The sequence below is a fragment of the Lycorma delicatula genome, chromosome 10, assembly GCF_047948215.1.
Source record: "Lycorma delicatula isolate Av1 chromosome 10, ASM4794821v1, whole genome shotgun sequence".
NCBI classification, from domain to species: domain Eukaryota; kingdom Metazoa; phylum Arthropoda; class Insecta; order Hemiptera; family Fulgoridae; genus Lycorma; species Lycorma delicatula.
In genome coordinates, this window is record NC_134464.1 from 32,684,630 (window position 1) to 32,703,230 (window position 18,601).

The 18,601-nt window shown below is 28.8% G+C and overlaps 1 protein-coding gene across 1 annotated transcript in view; it reads left to right on the plus strand.

Moving 5' to 3' along the window:
• Positions 1–16,892: 16,892 nt before the first annotated feature.
• The window catches only part of LOC142331368 (protein 5NUC-like), a 75,833-nt gene continuing 74,124 nt past the window's right edge, over positions 16,893–18,601 (plus strand). Inside the window, exon 1 of the mRNA XM_075377219.1 lies at positions 16,893–17,075. Within this exon, the coding sequence (XP_075233334.1) occupies positions 16,909–17,075 (167 nt within the window). The 5' untranslated portion in view covers positions 16,893–16,908. The remainder of the gene's footprint in view (positions 17,076–18,601) is intronic.

Sequence of the window (18,601 nt, forward strand, 5' to 3'; positions counted from 1 at the left end):
TTGTGTACACGTTCTGTAGTTTTCAAATTTTCTCTCTCTTTATATTCATCATCCTCTATTAATCCTTTAATTCTTTCCTAAAGTTTTCTTCTTCTTTATATTTTTCATCTTCTCTTAATCTTTTTATTATTTCTTTGCAATATTTTCTTCCTTTTTTCATTTCCCTTTTTTTAACTTTTTTATTTATTTAAATATATTGATTTATTAATAATTGTTAAATTCTGATTGTAAAAAAAATTACAATAAATAATAATTCAATAATAACAATTAAAAAAAAAATTAAAAAGAATCAGAAGTTATTAATGAAATAACATTTTATGTACTTTTGAAAATGCGTATATGTAATTTAATATAGGCGTACAACGAAGTCATATGGTGTCCACATCAAATTTTTTGATCTAGATGAACTAGTTGGACCCTAAAACATAGATTTGCAAAAGAAAAAAAAGAAAAAAGGACGAAAGCACATCTTTGACATTATCACTATACTTCCCTTTGAATAAATAATTAACCTAGCTGTATTCCGCGAGAATGTAAAAATAATACAAAAACATTTACTATATATGCTGCCAATTTTGAAAAAAAATATTTAAATATATGTTTTTCTTACTGATTTACTTAAATAGAATACAATACAAACAAATATAATAAATTAATAAACAAATTTCCCTTCTGTAAATTAATTATAATTGTTTCTTTTAAAGGTTTAACAAGAAAAATTGTTATATTGGCTTTGATGTTATTGATTTTATTTGATCATGCAAGGGATACAGATATAAATAATTTGAGAAAAGTTCATAAAGGGTGAAGTATGAAGGATTCTATAGGTAAAATAAAAATATACTAAGTAGGATGAGAGCGGTCTTACGCTTACATTTATACAATGAAGTCAGTCGCCTTGAGCCTTTAATCTTAAGGGGATTGGAATGAGAAGCTGAAGTTTTATATATATGTATAAAGAGAGAGAAAAAAGAAATGGTGATGGAGTAAATGAAAGAGAAACAAGTCTAATTTTATACAACGAAATGAAGTTAGAGTTATCGTTAAGATTTGCCTTTGAAATTTACCTAATTACTCTTAATAGATGATGTAGATAAAATAAATTATATAACTATATATATATATGTATATATATATATATATATATATATATATCACCGACAAACGGAAACATTATACGAATAATAATTTTTAATTAATAATGTAACTGAATACCGTACAAACTGTTATACCCTGAAGTTATAAAAAAAAAGTAAATCGTGAATTTACACGTAATGGAAAAAAAAATTAAATATGGAACTGTAATAACTAATTTAAAAAAATTAACTTAAATAAATACTTTTATGACACAAATTTAATAATAATCATGTAAAAATAAATTATAAATTATAATTATAAATTTTAAGAAATTTTTCCATACGTATAAAAAATCAATGGCAGTTGATAAAAATATCCTATGATAATATAAAAGGAGTTTTCTGCTTAAAAATAAATAATTTTTTTTTTTTTTTTTTTTTTTAATGAAAGAGCGGTTATCAACAGCTGTGGTCATTAGCTTGGTGGAAATTGGTAGCGTATGAAAAGATGTCGTGCCTGATCGGGATAAGAACCCGGGAACTCTGCACAAAAATAATAATAATAAACAAATCTTTTTTATAAGTTTCTTCGAACCGTTTTAAAATTAATTTTTTACAGTTTTAAAATTGCATACTGTATAAAAAATTTTAATTACTTATTCGACTTAGACAATATTTTTATGCATTCATCTTTTTATTTATTTATTTTTTATAAAAACGTCTTACATTATTGATATCTGCTTTTACTTTATAAAAAATCAATGAAAATTCTCAAACTCAATTTAACCCTTAAGGAGAAAAATTTACGTAATTTAAAACATAACTCTTATATAATTATAAACATAAATCTAAAAAAGCAATGAACTTTCTAAATAAATAAAAAAGAACATAAGAAAACAGGTTAAAATTATGGCAAAAAATTTACTGACACAATTGACCCTATTTGCAGTTATTGACTTACAGACAGGATTTATCAAGGTAAAAGAAAAAAGAATGAAACAAGAAGAAGAAAAAGAAGAAGAGAAATAAAAAGTAAAAGAAGGGTAGACCTTAAAATGGAATAAGAGAAACTAGTAAATCAGCTGCAATTTCATGGGGGAAGGAACAGCTGAAACCCTCATTTTGCCCGAGGGACATGGATTGGAAACTTTGTGACCCAAAAAATATCGAATAAACATATCGTCCTATGGACCTTCTTTCTCGCTTGCACTAATGTTATACTCTTTTTGACAACCCTTTTGACCACCATATGTTTCTTATAATTTTATATTACGTATAATTTCATAAAAAGGAAAACGAAATTTTTAAATGAAACCATTAATAAATACGTTGTACAATATACATTTACGTGTTTTACATTAAATTCTAAAAACCTAATTTCCTTTTAAACGCAATAGTAAAGTACTCGTAACTACATAACTATACAACGTACACTATATCTTAGTTCCTGAGTTTAGATCGTTATATTACCATATATAAACATTGAACAAAAAATATAATTATATCAGTAAATAATCATTAGCGTTTCCTACATAAAAAATATAAAATTAATTTTCGCTGTACACTTTTGCATGATCTTCGTTTATTTTTTATTAATAAAGAAAACTTTATAAGTGCCTATAAAATAATACACTGTTCAGATAAAGTTAGATATCAAATAACTTTTACTTTTAATGGTTTATTGATTAATTCATTAATGGTATTTTTAGTATAATGGTTAATTTATTTTAAGTTTTATATAATTAGAATCGTTTTTACAATACAAAAATTATTGCAAGATTTAGAAATTAAAATAAAATTAAAAATTCGAGTAATGGATATGGTTTTATCATGAAAATATAATTAATATGGATAGTTATTAATAAATGGATGGTAATTTACTGATAAGTTTTAAAAATTAACATTTTTTCGTTATTAATTTTTAAAGTCTGTTTCAGAGTTGAAATTTAAGTCTTTTAAGAGGTTGATGATTTTCCCAAGCATCATAAATAATTTTTTAAAAATTCAAAGTAATAAATTTTCTTATTAGAATAATAATAATTAGGTAAAAATTCATAAATCCTTTGTTAGATATAAAGCTACCACAAAAAACGCAGAATTTTATAAATATAATTTTTTAACTTAGTGGGTTTGATAACGTGCAGATAAAATTTAAAAGGATTATTTAACTGAACTAAGTCAATTAAATTTTTTATTTATGGATAAAACATAAACTCATACCATGAAAAAGTGTATAGCTACAATTAATTTTATATTTTTTATGTTGCTATCAACATAAAATCATAGATATCATAGCCGACGGTTGTTTACTGATGTAATTAATTTTTTTCAGTGTTTTTAACAGTATAATAACGATCTAAACTCAGGAACTAGATTATAATGTATGTAATATAGTTATGTAATTAGAATATTTTTTACTGCATCTAAAAGTAAATGAAATTAGATGTTTATAATTTAATATTATAAATTTAAGTGTACGTTATACAAAACAATCATTAATGGTTCCACTAGAAAAAAGGCGGGCCTATGGCCCATCACGAAAATTATTAAATGGTTTATTTTTCATTACACATGACTTTGTTAAATGTTTTTGCCATTTGTAACTAAATAATGTTCTTGAATTTAGTGTACTAACAACAACAAAACTTTTACTACGGAAAGCTTCAGAATCCTGAATATATTTAGCTGTTTCTTGAGTTATCATTTTTTAACACAGCTCTAACCACAATGTTTTCTTTTTTCCAGTGTTTCCCAAAACAAAAATATAAGTTTAGTTAAATATTTATAACAAAAATTAATTAATAAAAACATTACAATGCCAAAAAATGAAAATGAAGAAAAATAATGGCAAATTATTAAACTAACTACTGTAAAATAAATTGTATTGTGTATTATAAACAGTACGTTGTTTACATTAAAATTTATTCTATATTTATTTATTTTTATAAAATACAAAAAAAAATTATATCACAATAGTTTTTTTTAACAAAATGTAAAAAAATAGTATGTACAGTAAATGTTAATGTAAACAACGTGCTGTTTATAGCACACACTACAGTTGTTAGTAAAAGGCGAAAGATTTATACGTAATGAAGAGAGACCAGAGTGATTTGGTTATAATCGACAGTAGGATCCGTACCGACTCAATCGACTTTGAGGTCCTTAACGAAGAAACTGCTAGTGACCATAGGGACATTTTAGTCACCCTTAGAAAGTACCCACCAGGAAGAAGACAGTTAAACATCTTCAGTAGAATGACAGAACAACAGATTCACCGCGTTACCAACAACGCAGCAAACAGAATCAAAAATTGTCCACAAATAACTCCTGAGGCGTTCCAGGATATAATTAAAGAGGAGATAGCTAAAATACCGCCGAGTAACAATAAATATCACCCGGTTTATTGGTGGTCTGCAGAGATAGAAGAGCAGAGAAGAATCATGCAACGATACAAAAGAGCAGCTCAGAGATTACGCGCTAGAAATAGAACGGAAGAAGAAGGTCGTCTTGCGATAGAGCAATACAGACAAGCTAGGAAAATACTCAACTTCCTTATCAAACAAGCTAAAAAAAAGAAATGGCTGGAGTTGTGTGAAGAGCTTAACGTAGATCCCTGGGGAAAGGCATTTAGGATAGTGACCAAACGCCTGGGAAGATACGTGCCGACATTGAGTGCTGAAATGTCGGCACGACAGGTTAAATTGCTATTTCCCAGAATAGAAGATCTCAATAGAGAGGTAATTGAGTGTCAGGCTGGCAGGTTCACTCAAAAGGAGGTTTTGGAAGCCATCATGAAATTAAAAAATAAAAAACGTCCAGGACCGGATGGTATACCTGCCGCCATCATTAAAGACCTTGGGAATTAGTAGAGTGTTGAGTAGGATGTTGAATTAGTGGGATCATACCCTGAGAATTAGTGGATGTTGCAAGTTATGGCTTACAAAACCGTAACTTCCCCAATAGTTGGAAAGAAGCCAGAACTGTTTTCATTCCTAAAATAGGACCAAATCAAGAACAAGTAGGATACAGACCAATCACACTAATAAATAACATCGGTAAGGTAGTCGAAAGATTACTAGAAACCCGACTCAGAGAAGAAATCGAGGAAAAAGGTTGTTTACATGAGGAGCAATATGGTTTTAGAAAAGGCCGGTCTACGATAAACGCGATCGACAAAGTTAAGACCTGGGCATTAAATAGTAGAAACGGCACGTGGAGAACTAGGAAAATCCCACTTATTATAATGTTGGATATAAAAAATGCTTTTGGATCTGTTCCTTGGAAAGTCATTATCGCAGCATTACAAGCCATGAATATAAGTGATTATCTAGTCAACCAGATTAATCAATACCTTTACCATAGATTCATTGAGGTTAAAACGTTAGAAGGAAAATCCACATTTGAGATATTTGGAGGAGTTCCACAAGGATCAGTCCTTGGGCCTATACTGTGGAATATTTTTTATGACAAAATTTTTAGATTGGATTATCCCGAGGGGGTTTTTGTTGTTGGATATGCTGATGACATTGCTATCTTAGTAGAAGACAGAGAAGTTAATAACCTAGAGGATAAAGCAAATCAGGCGTTACGAATAATTGATGAATGGCTGGTAGGAAGCATGCTACAGATATCCCCTAACAAATCCTGTTGTTTGGTGTTTTCAGGTAGAAGACCTATTAGAAACCTCAATATAAACATTAGAAGAGAGAGAATTAAGGAGGTCAAAGAAGCAAAGTATTTAGGGGTTCTTTTGGATAAAAGCCTAAGATTTAGCAAACACGTAGAGATGATTTGTAAGAAGGCCACTCCTTTGATTAAGGCATTGAGGACTCTTTTCCAGAACCATGGTACACCGAAAATGGTAATAAGGAGACTGATAACTGCGGCTACCACGTCAGCAATTTTATATGCGGCCCCGATATGGAGAGATACAATGAATATTCAGAGAAACAAAACAAAATTAAAAAGAGTACACAGGCTTGCTTTACTGCGTGTAGCCGCGGGATACAGAACAGTGTCATACGACGCGTTGTGTATATTAACGAAGGTTCTACCCATTGATTTACAAATTAAAGGAAGAACATTTAGATATAGGGGTCTGTCCAAAGATGAGGTTGAACGGCTAATTGATCAAGAGTGGCAGGATAAATGGACACACTCTAGAGTTGGGGATTGGACCAGGCGACTAATCCCTAACATAAATATGTGGACTAGTAATAGAATAGGTAATGTAGATTTTTATACGACACAACTGTTGACGGGGCATGGCTCGTTCGGCCATTACTTGTTTAGAATTGGAAAAAGACCTACCCCACAATGGGTGTACTGCCCAGACACTGATGATGCGAAACACACTGTGTTTGTATGCCCAAGATGGGCTCCAAATAGAAGAGAAATTTCGGACAACGGACTTACACCTGAAAACCTCTTAAATTGGATGGTCTATAGTGACGATAACTGGGATTGGTTCCGTAGGTTTGCCGGGGAAATCTTACGCACCAAGGAAGAAGAGGACAGAAGAAGGGGTTTGTGAAATTAGGGTAGGGAGGACAGTCCCTCCGTGGAGGGCCCGTACGCCGTGGTGTGCGGGTTCCTGAGAAGGGGGGGAACTCCTGGGGAGTGTGGGACAAATAAAAGACCGAGTCCCGGTTGGCGGTGCCGCTCCTGCGGGTGCCTCGGCGCTTAGTGGGGGCGGTACCGCTGATTAGAGGCAAAGACATAATGACCGAGACCCGGTTCCCTGCTGAGGGGATGGGAGGTGGCGTAGCCATACCCCGTCTCCGAGGCGGGGGATTAGAGGCAGGCGAATAAAATAAAATTAAAGATCCGAGACCGGGGGAGCTAACCTGCCGTGCCGGGTGTACAACCGGTGGGCAGGGGACACTCCCTTAGAGTAAAAGGACACTCTCCCCGACTGAGTATACTTAAATGGATATCCGGTCGGGGAGAGTAGGGAAAAAAAAAAAAAATACAGTTGTTAGTTCAATTTTTTCCGCTAGATGGTAGTGCACCATTCAAAATAAAATGTGAGCACATTCAACAAACACAACGACACACTATGTTTCTTGAAACGAACGATTTGTAGGTTATGCATGTCTTTTTATCGAAATACTATTGAAAAACTTATACCTAACATAAAAATATATATGAAAACATTTGACGGTTAAAAGGCTTAACAAGAACAGTAATGATTTTCCTCTATTACGTATTATAATAACAGTCAAAAACAGTTAATATTAATTAGAAAAAGTGAGGAAAAAATGATTAAGTAGATAATATTTTATTATTAGTGGTACAGAATTGAAAAGAGCAAAAATAAAAAATTATATGAAAATTTTAAGTTTTATAGGAATTTTTTACAAATACGTATTTAGTTACATGTATATAAGGATAATGTTAAAGTAGCTTGTAGTCTATCCGCAAAAGAATTGAGATTAGTTTCAAATAAAGTAAACAAAAATCCAAGAGACATAAAAAATTAATGAATTTTTTTATTAGTGAAATTAACCTAAATCTTTTTTAATTTTATATTAAAAAAAAGTCATCTAAATTAGTGGTTACGGAGCTAAACAATTATTCAGATAAATTTGTAAATAGAAGACAATAAAAAAATAAATAAATAGACATGTAAATTAAGATGAACATTTCATTTAATTAAAATCAGTATATTAAAAAGAATTGACAATAAAGTAAACACAAAAATTAACAAAACTAGAAAAATTTAAAATAAAAAAGTAATAAAAACTATTTCTTGTAGTCATCTGGAAGGATATTGAGTCTAAGTTAGACACAAAAACAGAAATTAGATTTTTGAGAAATGCAGTCAAAAAATTTAGAATAGAGAAATGAAAAACTCATATAAAAGTTACTATGTGTAATTTATTGGAAAATGTAACTAACAAAAATTTTAAATTATCTGCTCATCTATATCGAATCTATAAAGGAAAAAAGTATCGATGAAATTATAAATGCAGAAAGAAATTGAAATAAGCATACAAAAATTCGCCAACTTTAATGGTAGATAGATTTCATTCAAGGAGGAAGTAAGTAAAGGTATGGCCTTGAAAGAATGAAAAAAAATGTTTCTTCAGATGAAAATATTGAAAAGCGTTCCAGACGTCCGTCCTATCCTGGATAACTCCTGGTCCAGAAAACTGATAAAGAATAATAATTAATAAATAAGCAATAAAAAGGGAACACTAAAAAAAATCCTACGGGAATTTACAATAAAAATAATATAAATATTTACTAATACCTAATCAACATCGTTTTAGCAGTGAAAATTGAAAGCCAAAGGCGTTAAACAATATATAATATTTTAACGTTGAACGAGTAAGTTAAATTAATATCTTAAATGATATTAAAACTGTTTCTATGTTTACAAAAACATCGTTTTAGCAGTGAAAATTGAAAGCCAAAGGCGTTAAACAATATATAATATTTTAACGTTGAACGAGTAAGTTAAATTAATATCTTAAATGATATTAAAACTGTTTCTATGTTTACAAAAACATATTTTTAAATGTTTTGCAAAAAGGAAAAACATTTAAAGAAATTAAATTTAATATATTTTTTCCTTAATTAAAATTTTTTTAAAGAAATGTTTTGTATTATTATTTTGTTTATAATTTATAAATTAAATGACAAACATTAGAGAGATTTAATAGCAGTAATTGTTAGCGCCTCTAAATAAAGAAAACTACAAAAAAAACCGTAAAAAGAGAAAAAAAGAAAAGAATTAGCGCGGTAAGGGTTGAAAATGAGGGAGAAAAACTTTACGTTTTACTCTAATCAATGTAATATACTTCACTGAAAAAGAAAAATTACGTACATATATAAAGTCTGTGCAAAATGTTGTATTGTTTTAAAAAGCTGTTGTTTTCTCTTTCGTAAAATACATACAAACATTCCGTCTCGCTTCAAGCATTTTATCAAAGAAAAAAAATAATAATTCCAAAATAAAATGTGAAAAAACTGCAAGATGGAATTAGAACAATGTGACAGGAAATTGCTCCCTATTAATTATGTTTATTGTGTTTTATTTAAAAAAGAAAAAAAAAAAAAAACAAGAAAAAACGTAATAATTTAAGTAGATTATAAAGGTACATTTTAGATCATTTTTATGCATTGTGTTGATAATTCTCGTAAATTTTGAATAATAAATTGCGCCACGGAAGGTAATGATTATGTGTGAATAAGTTTACCTTTAAAAGAAAAAAAAATAGAATAATATCTTATAATAGAATTTACAACATATTTATTTCTTTATAAAATATATATACATATTTAGTTAAGTACTTTTATTTTTAGTCCCATCAACAATAAAAGTTATTAGCGACTTATCAGTGTAACTGCACCGGTAAATTTGTAGTCTTGAAGAAACTCACATCGATTACTCCTAAGACGTGTGGTTAATTGAAACCCAACCACCAAAGAACACAGGTATCCGCTATCTAGTATTCAACTCCGAATAAAAGTAACCTGAGAATTCCGACTTAGAAATCAGCTGATTTTCGACGACGAGTTTACCGCTAGACCATCCCGGTGGATAAACATATTTTATTCTGGATTAATTAGGGAATTTAAAATTTGCATGAAAAAATATGATTTTTGAAAATGTTATCTTAAAAAATCTACCGGGCAATAAATAAAAAATCTGTGAAACAGAACTTCCTAGCATAGCTTTGCTCTTGACAAATATAAATTTTAAAATTAATAAACAAAATACGTATTAATTTTGCATACACCATACGGTTTTTAAATATTAATGACTTAAATATAAAATATTTAAATTACGAAAAGATCAAAATGTTCTGTAAAAAAATCTGGATTTGATTTGACCCTCTTGATCAACTGAGTTTTTCCTTAAAAATGATATAGTATTAAAAGTACAGTGCGATCATTTTATTGCGCCCTACGTTCATTACTTGAATAGTCTCCAAGGAAACGTTTGCGTAAATCATCATCAGAAACAGGAATACCGTACGGAAGCGCACAAAAACCCACAAAGAAATTATGTCCACATGCATACCACATACATTGCGTACAGGAACTGAAACTTCCAGATACTGTTAAAAATAAGGTACTACCAGAGGTTTGTCAACCAGTTGGAAAATAATGGGATGGCATACTGGATAACGTGTTTTTTATTAGTAATGAAACGTATTTTCATCTTACCGGTTACATCAATATTCAGAACAACAAATAATGGTCAACATAAAATCCATAATCTTACATGAATCGCCGCTGCACTCACATATGGTAGGGGTTTTGCGTGTGATTTCTCAACGATGAATAGTGTCCGACTTTTTTTTTACTAAATCCTTGAAAGTACGACATACCAGGGTATAATTATGCAATTTGAAGCTCCTCTCCAGCCTGATGAAGGTTACCTGCAATAAGGAACGCTATTGTTACCTGCAACAAGACGGGGCAACATGCGATACATCCAAAAAAACCATGGAATTTTTGGAAGAAATGTTTGGTGATGTAACTTATCATCACCAGACTTCTTTCTCTGAGGTTTTTTGATAGGACATGTATATCGAGCAAACCCACGTACTCTACAAGACATGGAGCGAACCATTACTGCAGAGATGAATTTCATTAACCTTGATGTCTTACGAAGGGTGTCAAAAAATATGGTGTGAAGGGTTCGTACCTGCCTTCAGGAGAATGGTAGACGTTTCCAACACTTTCTGTAAGGCATTACCGCCTTACAGCAAGTATGTATGTGTATTACAGCATTGTATGTATATAACTACATTTCATGAATCAAGTGAAATATGAGTATCTCTGTATTATAGTCCATAATGACATTATATGTATAGTATCAGGATGTGCACGATAAAATGATGGCACTGTAAAACAGATGAATAAAATCGAAATTCTTAATAAAATATTTTGGTACCCAGTTGATTCTCATGACCAAATGTGGGTTTTATCATCAAAATTATCCTCTGTATTTTGAATATAATTTCTAAAAAAAAAAAAATGTAAAAATATTTGGGTCCGAAGTGATCATTTCTCAAAACTTAGATCATATAGCATTTTTAATAACAGCCACAACTATAAAAAGATTAAGTATTAAAAATTATACAAGAAATCTAAACAAATAATTGTATGATTCTCTAATAAGGAAATATTTAATTTAAATTTCACACTTTAATTAAAAATTTCTCTTTAGTGATATTAGAACAAAAATAATAAATGTGAAATGACCGTGTCTTAACGCTTGCCGGTAGGTGTGCAGAGTGGAAATTAATCACTATAACAATTTTGTTTGTTTTCACACCTGCTTTCTGCGACTCGCTTAAAAACTTTCAGCCATATATCAACTGTTTGTCATCCGATCTGAACAAATAATGTGCAATTTTTTTCACAATAATTTTATGTAATAAAACATAATTCAATAAAAATAATATTTTGTAAACTCTTAAAGATTAAAAAAATCTTATGTGGACACCTCATGACTTTCTTGTACGCCTATTACGTTATATACATACATTTTTTAAAAATGAAAAGTACATAAAATTTTATTTCATTAATAATTTCTAATTTTTTTTTTCATATTTAAAAAAAAATTTATTATTGAATTATTATTTATTGATTATACAATCATGGGTTAATAAGTATTAATAAATAAATATACTTAAATTTAAAAAAAAGTTAAAGAAAAAAAGGAGATGAAGTCTGATTAGAATCAATATGTCTTCTACCTGATCCAGATGTTTCATTAATTAAAATTTTATTTGGCAATAACTCAGGAACCAATGAAAATAAGTACCACTTCCGATACATCGTTGAAAAGCGCTCAATGAGGGCTTATTACTACAGTTTAGAAAGAGTAAAAAATCCAATTTATTTGGTCCAGACACTTTTGGTCCTGTTGATTGCAATCAAAAGGGAAGATGCACAACTAGATGTTACAAAAATTCTAAATCCAAAATTTCAACATCCTATGGCTAATCGTTTCCGAGTTATTCGAGTAAGATACATACATACATACGTACGCAACCCGCCAGGTTGGTCTAGTGGGTTGGTGAACGCGTCTTCCCAAATCGGCTGATTTGGAAGTTCCAGCGTTCAAGTCCCTTCGTACGGGTAAAAATATTTTTTGCCCCGTTCTTAGCGTTACCCGACAAATACCACTAAGAGGTGACCGTACTTCGTTTCTCATTAAAAAAAATTTAATGTTTTTTATCAAGTAACCAGAGGCAGGTGCCGTCAGTTGAGTCGCTTATACAGTAGTATCATGGTTGTGGTTATGTTGAATAAGCTACTGCGCGGTACACCACCGTAACCTTTAAAGAATCGAAATTTAAAAAATCGAAGGAGATTTTTAGATATTTATTTGAAGAGTATTGCAACCAAAAATCTACTGAATATCTCGTTTAATATAGTCGGAAATGGGGAAAATTTGATATCATTATAAAATTTTTTCCTTTCTTCACCACCTTTAAAAGTCTTAAAAAATCTAGAAATTTGTTTTTATATATTTCCATTAAGATTACACACACAAACAATCAAATTGATGTCTTCATTTGTTAACGAGAAATTAAAAAAAAAAAAAAAAATAGTAAATATCATTGTTACTCCATTTTAACCCTTTAAACTCGGAATTTAAAAAAAAAAAACCGTTTTCTTAGTGTGCACTTACACTGTAAAAGAACTTGTATACATATTTTCATCACTTTATCTTTGCTAGTTTTTGCTGGGCGTTGATTATGAATCAGTCAGGACATGTTTTATTTCAAATCCTAGTAATAGCAGTTACTTTTATACGGATTTGAGTACTAGATCGTGGATATCGATGTTCTTTGGTGGTTGGGTTTCAATTAACCACTCACCTCAGGAATGGTCGAACTGAGAATGTACAAGACTACACTTCATCTACACTCATACATATCATCCTCAATGATCCTCTGAAATAATACCTTACGGCGATTCCGGAGACTAAACAGAAAAAGAGAGAGAACATGTTTTATAAGCACAAATTATTACTATAAATTTATAGGCTTTAATTTATTGAAACTTTTAATGGTTTTCAAGTTAAGGTATAGTATAATAGCTTCTGAATTTCAATAGTTTTCCTCTCTTATTCCATATAACTGGTGCTGAACTGATTTCATGTAATTCGTATATACAAATCTCAAAAACGAATTCTCAGAAAAAGGGGTTTAATTACTCCCAGTAATAGAGATATTTCGATGCAAAAGTCTCGGGACCTCATTGTGAGTCTCAGCAGTAGAGGTTTCTCATTTAATCAAGATCCACTTATCTAGGTTTAACTGAATTATGGGAAAATTATTCCCCTGCTATGAAATAGATAAACATAGCAGTGAGTTAATTTCAAATTATATGCAATTATAGGGAGTTATTTATAATTTAAACTGTTTTATAATTATTTTAAATATTTGTTATTAATTATTATAAATATCTATTTAAATAAAACAGGAAAATAAAATATGATTTATGATGTTTTTAATCAAAAACTTTTTTATAAAATTTATATGAAATAAATTTATATTAATGATGATACATGTTACAATGGTGATTTATATTATTGCAGTTATTGTTTTCAATGCAATTTTGTTTTTTTTTTATTCAGTTAAGTAATTTTTAAAATAGACCAATTTAAACATATCAACAATAATAGTTGTGATAAAAAAAACGAATTAATGTCATTAATTCGTTTTTATCAATTGGTGATTATACTAGCTGGGCTACACTATTATTTACCAAGTAATTTGAAATGTCATAATAGCATTAAACATTTGTGGGCGATTTAAATTTTAATTTTGAAATACATTTGTTATTTATACAATTTTATTTCATTAATAAAATATTTATTAAAAAAAAAACAAATAAAATATTATATTTACCAACTTTTCGATGAAAAGTACGGTACTTTCGGTTGTACGATGGAATTGAGGGGTGACAATGAATTTCGTTTACATTTTTAGGTATGAGGATTACGAAAATATAATTCTTGTGCAAAACTTTGCTGTCCGAAAATTTCCTAAACTATTAGATCAATTTCATTGAGATTTAGACATGCTGTAGTGGTGTATCTGAAGTTTTGAAGGATGTGAAAATTTTATGAAGATTGGTTGAGTCGTTCTTCAGTTATGGCCAATTGTTCTATTTTTTGGTTCTAAAATCTCCAAAACTACTAAATTTTAGAGATTCAGTAAATCAGTAAAATTTAGATATCTGTAGTAGTGTAGCTTAAGTTATGCGTGTGAAAATTTGATAAAGATTGATTGAGTCCTTCTTGAGTTACGCTCAATTAAAGACGAGAACAAACAACCTCAAATTGTGGTTTTGTTAATTGTGTAACGGTATATTTTTAATACAGGCTTAAGCAGTAAATCTCAGTGGTGAGTGAATTTAAACTCGAAATTTGTGTGTATCTACTCGTAAATCGAACGTATATAGTGCGTTGTACCCTGAAATTCATTGCATTTCTAACTGCGAAATAGTAAGGGCGTCGGTAACGAAAAGTCGATCTTGCGCAAGAATTTTATAAAATTATCTTTTAACTTAAAACGAACTCTCATACGAAATGTACAAAAAATTCTAAAAATAAAACTCAGAAACTTGTTAAAAATTAATATTTCTCATTTTCCTTAGATAATCTGTTTCATTTTTGGGCACAATTTTCAGCAGATTTTTTAAATTATCAAACAAAAGTTTGTTTTTTTTTCATTTTTAAAGGTAACTTTCTAACTCAAATAATTATTTCGTGAGAATTCCCGACTAATTTCTCCCTTAGTAATACAAATTAATCTTTTTTTTTTATTCTTAATTTTCGTCATTCATAATATAAAAAAAATTACAAAATTAGAATCTGTGAATAGGACTTGGGTTTTATAGGATACCATAATTTTAAAAAAGGTCATTTGATACTATTCGCTGTCAAACCAGTATACTCAGAGACTCTCTATATGCAAAGAACCTATTTCTTTTTTAACTGTTAATTTTTATTTTCTACACAAAAAACAATTGGAGGTTCTACCGAAATTTTTTATTTTTTCTGTACGACATTTTATTCTTAAAAGAATTTTGTAAGAAACAGTGAGATTCGCAAATATCTGGGTACACCGTATGTTAGAAAGAAATATAGCGATTCGGTATAATGTATAAACTGCGGCTAAACAACCAATTGAATTATTTAGCTATTTACCTTCTAGACAGTAGCGAAGATATTAGAAGGTATAAACGACTCTATATATTGGACCTTGGTGACTTTATATGATTCTAGTTTGAGCTGCATCAACTGAATGAGTGTTCCAATCAATCGATCATTTTACTTCGTTCAATTTTAATTAATATTCTTTCGTTCTTAATTTTCTTTTCTTTTTTTTCTCAATGTTTCTTCGTTTCTTTTGTTCATTAATATTTGTTTTGTGTTTAGCAACAAATGTTATTGTTCTTGACTAGACTTTGTATGTGAACTTAGATTAAATGTTTTGTGTAGGAATATTAATATGTAATTTTTGAGAAGCTTTGTCGGAAGCCGATCTGCATCATGTACTTGCTTATGGTTTCTTTAATATTATAACAGATTGTAAATTTTATTCTTAGAGAAAAAAGAATATTTTAAAAATAATATTTGTCATTTTTGGAGTAATATTTATATTACTGCACATTATTTGTTTTTAATTTTATATAAAAAAAAGTTGGAGATTCCAACTTAGTTTATAGACTAATTAAGATATATCTTTAACAACTTGTTAGATGTTTATTTTATTCTACAGCCTCGACATAATTTAAATAAAGAATTATTACACTAAAAATCTAGTAGAAATTTGCTTAGATGAATTACAGTCTTTTAGAATTCAAACCTATAATCTAAACCACGAAAGAGAACACAAATGCAATGTTTCCAAAATTTTGCATAATAGTTGAGTAGAATAATACAAGAATTTTTTAGTATTTTATAGACAGTCGAGATTCCAGCAGATTTAATGGGACTTTTTTTCTGAAGTTATGTTAGTTCGTACGCATCGTTTAAACATACGTTCAGATATAGTTCAGTACAAAAACATAACTTCCTATCACTACTGAGAACCGAAATAGTAACTTTTTTTTTTTTTTAAATGGGCGCCATATTGAAATATTAATTGGATTTTTTTTTAGTTAAATCACCGTTAAAAGTTCTTGATCTTGATTTTTAGTAAATCTTAACGATAGTTTTGAATTTCTACCTGAAAAATAAGTGAAAATCAGGTAATTGTTAACTAAAATTTTCTATTAATTTCTACTGAAATTTAAAATAAAACTCATAAATAGTAATTATATTACATAAAAAATTCATTTTTTTCCCATTAAGTGATTAGTAAAATATAATTTCTGAAACACAGTAAAATCATGTGATAGTATTTATTTATTACATCTATATATTATTATAGAAACATATTTAAAGAGATTCAATGAAAGACAAATTAGGCTTATATATATCTATATATATATATACATTGAGATAAACAACTAAGAAGCGAAGATGGTTATCATAAAAGATAAATGTCTTTTGATAATTTCTGTATGTTATTACTATGAGATAAACAGTAGAAGTTACACAACTTGCTTTTAATGAATATATATATTATAATAAATAAAACAAATATTATGTACTCTACGACTGCAGTAAAATCAAAGTTATTTCAGTAATAAATTGTATAACTCAAGTGAAATATGAGAATAGAAATGTGCTTTTTTTTATTTGAGTTTTTAATTAACGTAAAAAGGGATATTTAACGAAGAATTACTACGGTTTTTAAAAAGTGTTGTCTAGTTATTGTTTTTTTTTTTGTTTGTTTTTTTAAACATGTTTTTCTGTACTTTGTTTTTTTTTTTTAATTTTTTGTGTTATGGAATTCATGTGTTAGGTGAGTTTAAATTATTAGTATTACATACAAATGATATGCATTCACGTTTTGAACAAACAAATTATAAATCACAAGAATGTGAACCAGAAGAAGCCGAAGTAAAAAGGTTGGTTAATACACAAATATTATTAATTTAAGTATTAATTTAAATACAAATCTTTGTTTACAACAAAATAAAATAAGGTTTAGCGAGTTATTTTTCCTGATCATATAAAAAAAAAACTAATAATCAGTTAACTGGTATCCCAAATGTTAGTTAGCATTTCTTATTACTAAACTGAGATTCCAGGTTTGATTCTCGACAAGGTTACAGATTGCATGAGAAAATTAATAATTATAAGAATATCTGACAGTTAAAGAAATAAAATAACCCATCAAAATAATAATAATAAAAAAAAAAATGAATACAATAATAAATACTCTAAAACCAAAAAATACAATAAAAAATGCTTATAAAATCCAAAGTTAAATTTCTTGGAAATCTTTTTGAACCATTTGAAATAAAAACAGGCGTTAGACAAGGAGACGGACTTTCGATGATCATTTTTAACTACACACTAGAAAACGTAATTAGAGAATGGAAGAAAGAACACGAGAAACGAAATATTGAAGAAAATGTTAAAATAGGTTATAAAAAATAATTTATAAACACAACCTTATTAACCTTCTCAGACGATATCGGGATATTTACAAAAACATAGATGAGGCTCGAATTAAAATAAAGAAATTAAGCGAGTGTGCTAATAAAATTGAACGGCTGAAAAATTTTTTTTCGAAAAAACAAAATGGTTCCCAACAATAAAAAAAAATAAATAAAAATTTTCGAAAATCAGGAAATTAAAAGAGTAACAAAATTTCAATATCTCGGAGAAATAATAACGCCAAAAGTTCTAGAAAATAAATCGCTAAAAGATCGAACGCAGAGAATGGCGTGTTAACGTTCAACTTAACATGAAATTTATGTATTAAAAAATCGCTTCCACATAATACTAAACTCCGACATTACAAAACGGTTAATCTTCTGGAGATGTTATATAGCGCCGAGTGTTTACAAATTTTTTTTCGGATAAAGAATTTAAAAAAAAAAGAATTTTAAAAAACATATATGGATCCGATTACTAGGACGAAATTTATAACATAAAAAAGTGAAAGAAAAATTTATAAAAATACAGTAAAAATAAAAGATACCATCCAGAGAAGAAGATTATAATTTTATAAAGAATGAGCAAAAAGACGAATAGCAAAACAAATATTTAACTTTTATAACAGTTGAACTATTAAAACTAGCCTGTTTAGGGAAGTAGAAAACGATCTTCAAACTTTAAAAAACTACAAAGAAATCTATTTAAAAAGAGACCAATTTAGAAAATTAATAAAAAAATCTGTTTACAGAGAAAAAGAATAAGAGGAATATAGAAAGAAAGTGGACCGAGGAAGAAAAACAACAGAAAGAAAAAATGAAAAAAAATATTTGAAAAACAAAAAAAGTTCCGAACTGTTATGCAAACGTTATCCTTAGTGGTCCTGACGAACCAAAAAAAAAATAACATCTACGAAAGAATTAAAATGACACTACGAGGTAAAGCATCAAGACATACCCACTTAAAATTATATGATAGCTGTACTAACATT